Raw genomic sequence first — 13,860 nt, 5'->3', positions numbered from 1 at the left:
GATTTTATTACCGGTTTAGGGTAAAGTAATACTGTTTTCCCTTTGGGAATGACAATGGGACAAATTTAATAACAATATATTGTAAATGTAATTAATAATAATAATAATGATAAAAGATAAATAAGATATTTGGGGGACTATGTAAAATTAATTATTAAAATAAATCAATGCATAAATAAATAAATAAAGTATACAAAATTATATAGGATTAATGAACCATAATCAGGTATATACATTTTTACACATTCATTTTTTTTTTCTCTTGCATCTGAACCCACACAAGAATCAAGCCGTATTCCGTCAGCAGTGAACTAATCATTCCTTTATTTAGAAAAAGAACTGGAATAACATCAAACCAAATAGCACAATAGTTTAGGGACCTTGCTTTTTAGAAAAGATCAGTTTTGGAGGACAGTAGCTGCACGACTGTCTATTTACTGTTAATTAAATGACTACTTCATTATAACAAAATCAGTGTGACATGGTAGCACAAAACCATCAGAACTGACTTTATCATATATCAAAATGATATATATGTCTTGCTGTTATTACTCTTTGTTCTAAATGAAGAGGTTTGAGTCGCTGAATAGAAAACAAAGGGCAAAAGAATACAAAGTCATCTTAGTTTGGTTGATTTTACAGCTGGAAGTCTCAGTGTCACCCGTTTCGCCCTGTAAATTGTCAAATGCAGTTCATGCATGAACTTATAATGCCGTATGTCAACATCTGCTCTGCTACATAATCAGTTTAAGCACATGATCGATCGTGTTAGTAGGTAGGAAAGAAATCATAACTCAAAGCATGACAAAATATCATTTAAGTGCTCCTTAAACGTCGCTCTGAATTTAGAAGATTCGTACAAAAATAACAAGAACTAGATCTATTGTGCATAAAATCAGAGAACCAGATGAGACTGTACGTGTTGGTCGCACACGGATGTTTCTAGCTGCTGCACATGAACTTCTGCGTGAGACTTTGACTGTTGACAAAGACGGGATCCACCGTGGCCACTTTAGCAGCGATGAACGAGTGAATGCAATGAAGCACAGCCGTCAGATTCGCAAACTCCAGCTCCTGGAGGAAAACAAGCCATCAGAAAGATGTCTCTCACTTGTATTTGAACATTAAACTGCCTCGCATCTTTACTGATTTATATAAAGACTTTGATATTGTTAGTAATATCTCCAGATGAACTCTTCCTGGACTGAAGCAGCTCAGCTTTACTTGATTCTCCATCAATCATGTTTTAGAGTCTCAAATCTGATCCTCAGGATCTTTTGAGGAGCGTTTGTTTCCAGAAGCTTTACTTTCACTGTTCCTCAGCGGAGGAATGATCTTCACAAGCCTTTCTTCATCTCTCAATCAGCACTGGATTACACTGCATTATATGTTTGGATCAATCTCATCTTACTGAGACATATTACTGGAGATATGACTGATATTTATATCATATTACATCAGTATCTGCTCTACTGCTATAAAGATCTCATTGTTTTACGTTAAAACCTATCAGAAGTATTTATACTTTGTCATATAAATATCAGCATCTGCACCAAATTTCATATTTGCCACAGTTTGGGCCTCTGAATGAAATTAAACTGTTTATCCTCCATATTCTCACTATATCAGACTATATGAGCCATAAACACAGCCAAAAAAATAAAAAAAACACATACTGTAAGCAAGCTTTTTTGTTTATATTTGGACTAAAGGTTCAATAAAATATTTTATTAAATATATATATATATATATATTTCATATGTCAATCCTTACAATGTGAAATATCTCATCTTATTTGACTATTTTATTAAATGAACGATTAATCTGACATCAAAACTAATATTGTGAACCCCAAAAAACATGATATATTTATACAGCACAAATGTTGACTCTTTTTGACATTTCATCCTAATATTCTCGTGTAAACACAATCTGACCTTCATTTCGATCTGTTTATTCTCTGAATTCTGGAACAGGAGCTTCACCCGTGTCTTGCCGTCATCCGACGAACCCTTCAGCTGGGAGAATTTGTATTTCCAGATGGTTTTCTGTGGAAAAACGGGTGAAAAAAAATGTAAGCAGAATAGACAGGCATGCAAAATCTGTGCACTTGAGAAATTGAAGTGGTCATTCACATTTACAATTAAGCATTTCAAAGTGCTTTGTTGTGAACTTGGACTCAAGAATAAAGAAATGCAGTCAGTGATTTTAAAAAGCTTAATGTGCTAAAACAGTGATACTTGAGGATCGAATTCAGTACACAACTTCTCAAGACATTAACTGATTGCTTGTGGATTATTGTGAAGTTCTTAGAAGCAGAATGAGCAGGAAATATATATTTTCTATATTAATTGATATTTCAATCAGTACTGCATTTTCCATATAGTTCGATAATTTATCATGTGGAGAAAAACACACACAAACCATACATTTTCAGAACTGTGTGTTTATTGTCTTCATGTTTTTCTGCAGTAAAAATGTTTCTGATTTTTATTCAGTTCCTGTCCATATTAGACGACTTCTTGCATGTCACAAGTTATTAAATCTGTTTTGGACTTTCTGCGCTAGAGCGCCCTCTGGCTCCGAGTATGAATGAAAAGGAAACCTTCGATTATTAAAATTTTAAATATATATAAATATAAATTTTATGTATAAATATTTCACATCTCCTCATTTTGGATACATATACTAATCGATAGCATAGACTAACAACACTGTCTCTTTTAATTAAAATCTAGATTTTAAATCTAGAAACCTAGAAATCTGATTAATTTACATTTTATACAAATGTTTAATTTTAACGTAGTTCTACACAAATCAATATAAACAAAGATGCTTGTTCTCTTTCGTTCTTGCTGTTTGATTGGGGAAAGTTGAAAGCATGTCGAGGTGTCTTGTCTTTTTTATGTTATCTGACAAAAAAAAAACAGACAAACATTCATACTTTGAACTATTGTTATTACAGTATTTATCTAAAAATACAGTTACATTTTTAGATACAGTATTTATCTAAAAATGTTATTACAGTGCCTTAAAAATAATCATTACAACACTGTTAAAACAGACTTATACTGATTTTCTCATCCTCCGAATTATACAACCCGAATTCCGGAAAAGTTGGGACGTTTTTTAAATTTTAATAAAATGAAAACTAAAGGAATTTCAAATCACATGAGCCAATATTTTATTCACAATAGAACATAAATAACGTAGCAAATGTTTAAACTGAGAAATTTTACACTTTTATCCACTTAATTAGCTCATTTAAAATTTAATGCCTGCTACAGGTCTCAAAAAAGTTGGCACGGGGGCAACAAATGGCTAAAAAAGCAAGCAGTTTTGAAAAGATTCAGCTGGGAAAACATCTAGTTAATTGATATCAGGTCTGTAACATGATTAGCTATAAAAGCTTTGTCTTAGAGAAGCAGAGTCTCTCAGAAGTAAAGATGGGAAGAGGCTCTCCAATCTGTGAAAGACTGCGTAAAAAAATTGTGGAAAACTTTAAAAACAATGTTCCTCAACGTCAAATTGCAAAGGCTTTGCAAATCTCATCATCTACAGTGCATAACATCATCAAAAGATTCAGAGAAACTGGAGAAATCTCTGTGCGTAAGGGACAAGGCCGGAGACCTTTATTGGATGCCCGTGGTCTTCGGGCTCTCAGACGACACTGCATCACTCATCGGCATGATTGTGTCAATGACATTACTAAATGGGCCCAGGAATACTTTCAGAAACCACTGTCGGTAAACACAATCCGCCGTGCCATCAGCAGATGCCAACTAAAGCTCTATCATGCAAAAAGGAAGCCATATGTGAACATGGTCCAGAAGCGCCGTCGTGTCCTGTGGGCCAAGGCTCATTTAAAATGGACTATTTCAAAGTGGAATAGTGTTTTATGGTCAGACGAGTCCAAATTTGACATTCTTGTTGGAAATCACGGACGCCGTGTTCTCCGGGCTAAAGAGGAGGGAGACCTTCCAGCATGTTATCAGCGTTCAGTTCAAAAGCCAGCATCTCTGATGGTATGGGGGTGCATAAGTGCATACGGTATGGGCAGCTTGCATGTTTTGGAAGGCTCTGTGAATGCTGAAAGGTATATAAAGGTTTTAGAGCAACATATGCTTCCCTCCAAACAACGTCTATTTCAGGGAAGGCCTTGTTTATTTCAGCAGGACAATGCAAAACCACATACTGCAGCTATAACAACAGCATGGCTTCGTCGTAGAAGAGTCCGGGTGCTAACCTGGCCTGCCTGCAGTCCAGATCTTTCACCTATAGAGAACATTTGGCGCATCATTAAACGAAAAATACGTCAAAGACGACCACGAACTCTTCAGCAGCTGGAAATCTATATAAGGCAAGAATGGGACCAAATTCCAACAGCAAAACTCCAGCAACTCATAGCCTCAATGCCCAGACGTCTTCAAACTGTTTTGAAAAGAAAAGGAGATGCTACACCATGGTAAACATGCCCCGTCCCAACTATTTTGAGACCTGTAGCAGAAATCAAAATTGAAATGAGCTCATTTTGTGCATAAAATTGTAAACTTTCTCAGTTTAAACATTTGCTATGTTATCTATGTTCTATTGTGAATAAAATATTGGCTCATGTGATTTGAAAGTCTTTTAGTTTTCATTTTATTAAAATTTAAAAAACGTCCCAACTTTTCCGGAATTCGGGTTGTACTTATCAGTCCTGATTTTATTATCATTAACATAAAAAAAAAATTCATTCAGAACAGGATTAGAATTACGGGAAGTCGTGGCCTAATGGTTAGAGAGTCGGACTCCCAATCGAAAGGTTGTGAGTTCGAGTCCCGGGCCGGCAGGAATTGTGGGTGGGGGGAGTGCATGTACAGTTCTCTCTCCACCTTCAATACCACGACTTAGGTGCCCTTGAGCAAGGCATCGAACCCCCAACTGCTCCCCGGGCGCCGCAGCATAAATGGCTGCCCACTGCTCCGGGTGTGTGCTCACAGTGTGTGTGTGTGTTCACTGCTCTGTGTGTGTGCATTTCGGATGGGTTAAATGCAGAGCACAAATTCTGAGTATGGGTCACTGTACTTGGCTGAATGTCACTTCACGAATAGAATTCTATATTAAAATAAGACAGAAATACGTTTTCCTTCAACAGCAACAGTAGTGTTTACAACAGCAAAACCACCAAACCCTTTAAACTCAATAATAATAAAAATAATAATAATCATAATAATTCATTTTCTATCTCCAGAGTAATTGAGAGGTGCAAAATAAATGTCTTGTTTAAATGTTTTTAACAATTATACTTAAAATGCTCTTTTCTGTTCTCTGTTTCTTTTTCAAACCTGCATCACGGCATTTGCTGCTGTATCAATACTGAAGTTTTTTTTGATATATATATCAGCGAGGATCACAGCCACGGTAAAAGCCATGTTAACATGTGCACCTGCCTCTCCAAAGGACTCTGCGCGGTGTTGACGTTTAACACACTTTTCACTGATGTGCAAATCACCGTCTGTTATTCAAACCAAGAACAATACACACCAGATTTAGATGGCAACATTAAACTGGCCTGTCAGCCTCGTAATCAGCCCGTGTTAGTCTATTCATGCCGTCCGAACGCTTCTGTGTGAATCACAAATCATGTCATAACCAGCACCGGCTGAACTCTTCATTTCAAAACTGAATAATTAGGAACACAAACATCCCAGATTCACAGATTATACACTGTAAATAAATAAATAAATAAATAAATAAAATATTTGCTGATGTTTTCCCTCCAAAATGCCACTTCCTGTATGATGATGATGATGATGTCATTGAGGAACTGGATTTTGAAATTTTAAATTATTTTCAGACAAAAGGAATGTAAAGAGATTTTAAAAACACTGGAAAAACCTATTAATCAATCAGCAAATAAAACAATATTCTCAAGGAACCAGGTTTTGTGGAAACATTTGAATACGATACTATTTTGACAGAATACAAATAAGAAAAATAAATAAATACATCAATTTGATTGAATATAAATGAATAAAACAAAAAGATTGGATGGAAAAACATTAATGACCTTCATTAAGACAGTATGCACAAGAAAATATGTATTGTTTGGAACGTTTTGATAACATTCAGATATTTTAATAGAGAATAAAATAAACAAATAAACAAACAAGCAAACATTAATGGGAAAAAACTACTATTTGATCACCTATTAAAACAATATTCATAAGATTTATTTTTTTTTAAACAGTTTGATATTGATAGCATTTGATACTTCAATAGAAAATACATAAAAATGAAAATAAAAATGAATATATATAAATGCAAAAAAAAGGATGGATGGATAAAAAATAAAATAAAATAAAATGGAAAAGACTTCCACTTATTTTGATAAATAAATAAATAAATAAATAAATAAATAACATGGATGTGTGAATAAACAAAATAGGAATACTTCTTAATAAACTGGATATTTATTAAATAAATGAAAATAAGTACATACAAACAAAAACCAATGGTTAAATAAAATCAAAACCAATGTACCAATAAATAAATAATTAAAAACAAGATGGGAAGACTTCTTAATCTGGCGGTACTGCTAGCAGGAATGACCCAATAGTGTTTTGTTAATTAGAGCAGATCAGCTTCGAAACAAGCAGAAGTGAATCAGCTGAAATATTGAGCACAATATAAAGACGGTTCATTCTGAGTTCACTGCTGTCATGATTCAGCTGCGAGTTTCTGCTCACAAGGCCAATAAGCAGCAAAAACAGAGGCACAGTTAGATTTTCTTACCTTTGAGAAGCTGTCGGAGCAGGAGAAGCCCGACTCAAAGTCAAGTGTGAAGCACAGGATCTTCCCTTGACTGCTGCACATGTAGCTCTTCGACTGCAGAGGAAGAACAACAGGAATATTTACACTGAAAGCTCACCAGAACATTGCTTGCTGTAAACACTTTAAAAACAACAGACCGACATTCATATTTAAATCGCCAAGCAATCAACACTCCTGATCTCACATGCTTTATATTCCTGGGATATAAACGGATGGCCACACTGCACTTAGACAGAGAAACTATGTCTATCAATCCATTTTCTGAAGAAAAATCAATATCCAGTCCAATAATCCTCCAGTACCATTTGATACTATGGTACTCTGATACTAATGTACTGTATGTATGGTTTCCGGGCCCTAATAATAATAATAATAATAATAAACAGAGCAATTCCAAGAGGTTCTTCACAGTGCTCAAGCCCTAATAAATTCAATTAAACCCAATTAACTAATTAAATGTGTACATTCAAAACATATCTGCAGACCATGCCTATTTTTTTTAGGTACAGTAAATAAGTAAAAACATTTAATAATATATATATATATATATATATATATATATATATATATATATATATATATATATATATATATATATATATATATATATAGACAATTATAGACAATTAAAATTAAATAAAAAAATAATGTATTAAATAATAATATGTAGTATTATGCAATAATGCAATAATGTGTAATTGCTTAAATATTTACATTAAAGCAATAAATAAATAAATTCATTAATTAATAAATGTAAAACATAAAAAAACATACCTACATACAAATATAATCATTATGAAAAATAACTGAAATGTTTTTATTTCAAATTAAATTACTATAAGCAATTATTGTCAAATGTGAGTGCAATACTGATTATTATTGATAATTACAGAACACATTTATGCTGAAACTGACTGACTACTGATAAGCTTATTTACAACAACTTAATACTAATTTATAAAAATGCACACTAAATAAAAATGCAAAAGTAGTTAGTAGCATGAGCGGATCTCAGAAATGCAGCCGTCTGCTTTGCTTTTCCAAATCAAATCCTCAAAAGAGGATACATTTGTAGTTAAATATGCATGAAATTCAACAGTAATGTTAACAGTATTACAGTTAGTGGCTCTTGAAATCAATTAGGTATGAAGAGGAGAGCGGTGACATTTGGATTCTGCAACATCATCATGCAATCTGTTGAGCAGGAGAAGAAACGATTAAAGTTCGTCTGATATAGATGGAGCAGGGGAATTATTCACAGCTGTCCTGCCAGCATTTCTCTCTGCATTAAACTCTCCCATCTCCCATTTCTTTTTTTATTTCAGTACCATTTTAGTATCAAGTCAAAAAAATAATAATGATAAAATGTATTAAAATAAAATGTATATATAGTTTTTATAATAATAATAATTATTATTATTATGGTACATCAAGTTAAACTATATAACTGTCCGAAAACCAGTCAGTATCTTGTGTGAGCATCATTTACTTCACGCAGTGCATCACATCTCCTTCACATAGTTGATCAGGTTTTTGATTGTGGCCTGTGGGATGTTGGTCCACTCCTCTTCAATGTCTGTGTGAAGTTGCTGGATATTGTCAGGAAGTGGATCTCGCTGTTGTATACGCCGATCCAGAGCATCCCAAACACGCTCAATGAGTGACATGTCCGGTGAGTATGCTTTCCATACAAGAACTGGGATGTTTCCAGCGTCCAGGAATTGTGTACGTATCGTTGCAGCATTGGGCCGTGCATTATCATGCTGCAACATGAGGTGAAAACCAGGATTCATCCGTGAAGAGAACACCTCTCCAAGTGCCAGATGCCATCGAATTGGATCTTGGAGGTGTAGATGCTGGATGTGGAGGTCCTGGGCTGTTGTGGTTGCACGTGGTCTGTGGTTGTGAGGCTGGTTGGATGTAGTGCCAAATTCTCTGAAAAGCCTTTGGAGACGGCTCATGATGGCGAAATGCACATTCGATTCACGGGCAACAGCTCTGGTGGACATTCCTGAAGTCAGCATGACAATTGCACGCTCCCTCAAAACTTGAGACATCTGTGGCTGTGTGATAAAACTGCACATTTTAGATTGGTCTTTGTGCCCTGCCTAAGGCACACCTGTGCAATAATCATGCTGTCTAATCAGATCTTGATATGCCACACCTGTGAGGAGGATGGATTGTCTCAGCAAAAGAGAAGTGCTCACCAACATAGATTTAGACAGATTTGTGAACAATATTTGAGAGAAATAGGCCTTTTGTGTACGTAGAAAAAGTCTTAGATCTTTGAGTTCAGCTCATTAAAAATGGAGGCTAAAACAAAAGTAATTATAATTTTGTTCAGTGTATTTTTTTATTTCAGCATTTTTTTATTTTTATTTTTTTTTCAGCTTGAGTTTTAGTTGGGACTCTTATAGAACCCAGCGTTGAGTTCTGAATACAGTATAAACTTGATAATTACCCCAGACGGTCTCTCTCATGAAGGTCTGACACTGCTGCTCTTCATCACAGTAAGCATGGAGTGTTTACTCTCTGCACAGACGTGCCGTCGCATTATAAGCAGTGCACGAAATCCAGCTGCCAGAGGAAGCTAATGCCAGCGAAGCGGATTTTCAGTGCTTACTGTCTCCTGGCGTAAGCGGCGCCTGTCACATGTAAAGCACTGAATACACACTGCTAATTGGAGAGCTTCTCCTGAGGGATGGGAAAAACATAGAGCGAGGTTTGTCGAGGATTTCCTTGTCATGTTGACTGAGGAGAAAATCCCAGCATGCTGCAAATGTGCCTCATTTCTTCTCTGCACTCTTTGAGACCACATGCAGATGCTACATAAACGGTCAAACATGTAACACTACACTGTTCGTCATACAAAACCCCTCTGAATCTAAAAACACAAGGCTGTCCCCCCCCCCCAAAATAAATTATCAAATGTGTATTGTTTTAGTCGATTTTTATACATTATTTTTATTATTAAACATGCTCTATGTACGTGCGAACCCAAACACTTCTATCTATGCTTACTTGATTTTATGCATCATTGCATTTTGAAATGCATTTGACTGTAATTCATAAAGTAACACAAGTACATTGCTGTAAGGTTTAACATGCATTAACGGTTTCAGGTAAAATACTGTCATGCAGTTTGAAGAAAATCTTTGAAGAAAGGGCAACGGAATTAAAGCTAAGGTCAACCCGAATACATGCATTTATTCATATTTTGAATTAATTTTATTTCTATATTTTATTTTAGATAAAAATGTAGTTTTTGTTGTTTAGAATTTTTTTTAACTATACGTAGTTTATACGTAATTTTTATTTCAGTTTTAGTTACCATTACTATTTTTTTATCCAGTCAATAAATATTACAACATAAAATATCAGACAAAAAGATGCATTTAAAATAAAAATAAATAAAAATAAAATGTACATTAAAAAATCTTAAATAAAAAATAAATAAAATACTAATAATAATAATAAATACAAAAAACTTGTGTGTCATAAAATATATCAGAAATAAAAAAACTTTAAATACATACAATATACATACATAACTTTCATATCATGAAATACGTTATAATTGTATATATTTAATTTATGCTGCATTTTATGGAGATATAAATATACTGTGAACCTAAACACTACTTGTGCTAGATCAATTTTATGCATTGATACTAAAATGGTACTTAAACTTAAACTGTAGCAAATTAAAATAAATTTAAGACTTCTTAATATTTAGTTTCAAGTTCTTTTATGGTTTCAGTTTAAGTTAACTATTTCACTTAACTCATCTGATTCAATGGCACAGATAGTCCAGCTGAACTGCTGATCGCTGAATTAAACTGGTTTTATAATTGTTGAACTATATCAACACTGAACTGGTAACTCTGAAAATAGTCTGTAAAATAAATCATGTTAAGCCCTTGTTGTGTTTGCTGATCTTAATGAATTGCAACAGATGCATGACTACAAAGTCTGGACAAACAAAGGCTCATTCATTTTTATACAAGTCAAGTCAAGTTCTATACAAATACGTGAATACAAACATGCATGAAACTGCATAAAATACACACATTTCTGCCATAGTAACACATGTTAGGTATGTACTATACAACAGAGTTATGTGTTTTCAATGCATTAGCCAATTGTCTGTTAGTATACTTGTCTAAAAGATGTTTCTGTCCCAAGACCAAATCTAGCTGGCTAGAGAACAAACTACTAATCAAGCACTAATTGAAATTCTCTGTCACCTTTAGTTGCATCCCCAAGGACAACATCTAATTTCAGCAGATATTTGTTCATTCCTGATGTGGTGAAGAAGCCAAAAACCGGTCTGCGGATAGTCTGAGATCATGCTGACAAACGCAGAATGAACCTATGTGCTTTTGGAGCTAATGTTAGCATTACGCCGCTCTGTAAAACACTCATGCATCTCTCAGCGCCGTCAATCACTGCGTCCTAAACCAGAGCTGGACAATCACAGAATAACTGATGAAAGATAATAACATCAACAGTGGAGGGACGCAACACAAATCACTGAGTCTGCAACTGCCCTTAGTGAATGTGACTTTCATCTTAATTAGTCGTGTTTGTTCAGAGAAGCAACACTAGAGTCAGATATCTAAACAAATATGCAACATTAATTATGGCACTTTTTCTTCCATCTTTATTTTAATATTTACAGGTAATATAAAAGCCTTTACATCATACTGTATGTGTATGTGTGTGTGTGTGTGTGCGCATGCACACACACACACACACACACACACAGACAGAAGGAAACACGATGCATTAAGAGCGGGGGGTGAAAACTTTTGGAATTTGAAGATCAAGGTAAATTGTACTTAATTTGTGTTCCTGAAAACATGCAAGAATCTTCTGTTGCTTCCGAAGGGCAGAACTAAATGAAAAAAAAAAGAAGAAGACATTTTAACAAAAGAAAAATTTGGACATCTTCATTCTGTTCAGCTCTTAATGCATCTTGTTTCCTTCTGGATCATCGGTGAATGTTTGAACCTTTTATAATAGTTGTGTTTTGAGTCCCTCAATTGTCCTCAGTGTGAAAAGTTCAAATATGCAAAAAAATTAAAATAAAAAAATGGCAGAAACCTGAAGAATCTGAAGAACAAAGCTACGTTTAACTCTTCAGAACAAACAAGGGACTCATGATCAACCATCACAGAACAAAAAACAGTCGTGGATCATCAGGTAACAGCACACAGTATTAAGAACTTTTGAATGGGGTTATATTAATAATTCCAGCTATCTGTTTGTGTTGTGGACTAAATTTTAACATCTTTCATGTAAAATATCTTACTCAAGGACAGTGCTAAATAAAAAAAATAACATGCATTTTGTATGATCTCTCTTATTTTGTTAAAATTATTCACATTTTCACAGATTATGCAAGGGGTTCCCAAACTTTGGCCCGCCACTATAGATGCATATACTAAAAATAGACATATTTAATCAAATATATCTAATATAAACAAGAAATAATAATTATGCATAAAATATAATACTTTACATATATAATAAAATACCTAAATATATAAAAATGTATAAGTATACACAAATAGCCAACCATCCATCCATCCATCCATCCATCTATCTATCCTCCTTTCTTATGCTCTTTCAGAGTACTACAGTCTTCATTCACATCAGATGTGGATTGGTTTGGTTCAGATCTGACTGCCCCTTCATCTGAACCAGATCTCAGCGTCCTGAGCCCCGAGGAATCATGATCCTGAACTGCCACAGACTTCCTCACATGAACCCGTCTTATAAAACCATTACACAATCCTTCACGCTACCTCATAAATGCATTTGAATACACCGAATAATGCAGTGAAAGAACGCACTCAAAATGCACACGCGCACTAGTATGACTTCATCATGTAACTTTACATTAGCCTAGATACGTGCACTTTTTAGGCACGATTTGTTTCTTTTTTGAATATACTCGATACTGTTAAAAGGCACATCGTTAAAACAAAAAATACGAGTTCACATATCACACCTAAACACGCTTGGAAAACGTAATTAGAACTAGCTACTAAATTAGTTAAAAATGCCTATCCATATACAGCTATGATTCGCGAACCCCAAACTGACTCAAATGATTCACGAACCCGCTTTGAACTCTCGAACTGACTCAAATGATTCGAGATCCCGCTCCGAACCATAGACAGTAAAAGAAATGGAGACAGCGACCCCATTGAAACTCAATTGAGACAAGTAAAGCCCAGTTTTAGCTATTTTTAGCACTTCCGTTTCTGACGCGCAGACTCAAACTAAGCTTGATGACGTCAGCAACCTGTCTGACAGATGTAAATCTTCTAGTGGCTGTGCGTGCAAACTGCCATCGTTAATCTTGCAGAGACGGCGAGCTTGAGCGGGGAGTTCTTTGGCGTGAGTGAGCAGGAGTAAGTATTCTGATTAATTTTTTTGTATAGTATTTTAAAATGTAACGCCAGTATGCCATATTAAGTTAATTGCCTGCGAGCTTCTCCTCCTGTCCGAATTCACAAACTGATTCAAATGATTCGCGATCCCCAAACTGACTCAAATGAGTAGCGAACCCGCTACGAACTCGTGACCTGATTAAAATTATTCGCGATCCCCAAACTGACTCAGATGATACGCGAACCCGCTTTGAACTCCCGAACTGACTCAAATGATTCGCGATCCCGCTCCGAACCCACGAACTGATTCAAATGATTCGCGATCCCCAAACTGACTCAAATGAGTCGCGAACCCGCTATGAACTCGCGAACTGATTAAAATTCTTCGCGATCCCCAAACTGACTCAAATGATTCGCTAAACCGCTTTGAACTCCCAAACTGACTCAAATGATTCGCGATCCCCAAACTGACTCAAATGATTCGCGAACCCACTCCGAACTCCCGAACTGACTCAAATGATTCGCGAACCCTCTCCGAACTGACTCAAATGATTCACAATATGAAGTTCCCATCCAAATCAAATGACACCGCCAGCGCTACTATTGGCTTAGTTCTCTAATTTCATGACATTTACTGATTTTT

General features: G+C 35.2%; 1 protein-coding gene across 1 annotated transcript in view; it reads right to left on the bottom strand.

Moving 5' to 3' along the window:
- Positions 1–492: 492 nt before the first annotated feature.
- LOC132111980 (gamma-2-syntrophin-like) overlaps positions 493–13,860 on the bottom strand; it is a 66,484-nt gene continuing 53,116 nt past the window's right edge. Inside the window, exons 15-17 of the mRNA XM_059519580.1 lie at positions 6,778–6,870; positions 1,938–2,048; positions 493–1,074 (exon numbers count right to left, since the gene is read on the bottom strand). Of these exons, the coding sequence (XP_059375563.1) occupies positions 943–1,074; positions 1,938–2,048; positions 6,778–6,870 (336 nt within the window). The 3' untranslated portion in view covers positions 493–942. The remainder of the gene's footprint in view (positions 1,075–1,937; positions 2,049–6,777; positions 6,871–13,860) is intronic.

Source organism: Carassius carassius, chromosome 31, assembly GCF_963082965.1.
Source record: "Carassius carassius chromosome 31, fCarCar2.1, whole genome shotgun sequence".
In the NCBI taxonomy this organism is placed as follows: Eukaryota; Metazoa; Chordata; class Actinopteri; order Cypriniformes; family Cyprinidae; genus Carassius; species Carassius carassius.
This window is presented reverse-complemented; position numbering and strand designations above follow the sequence as displayed.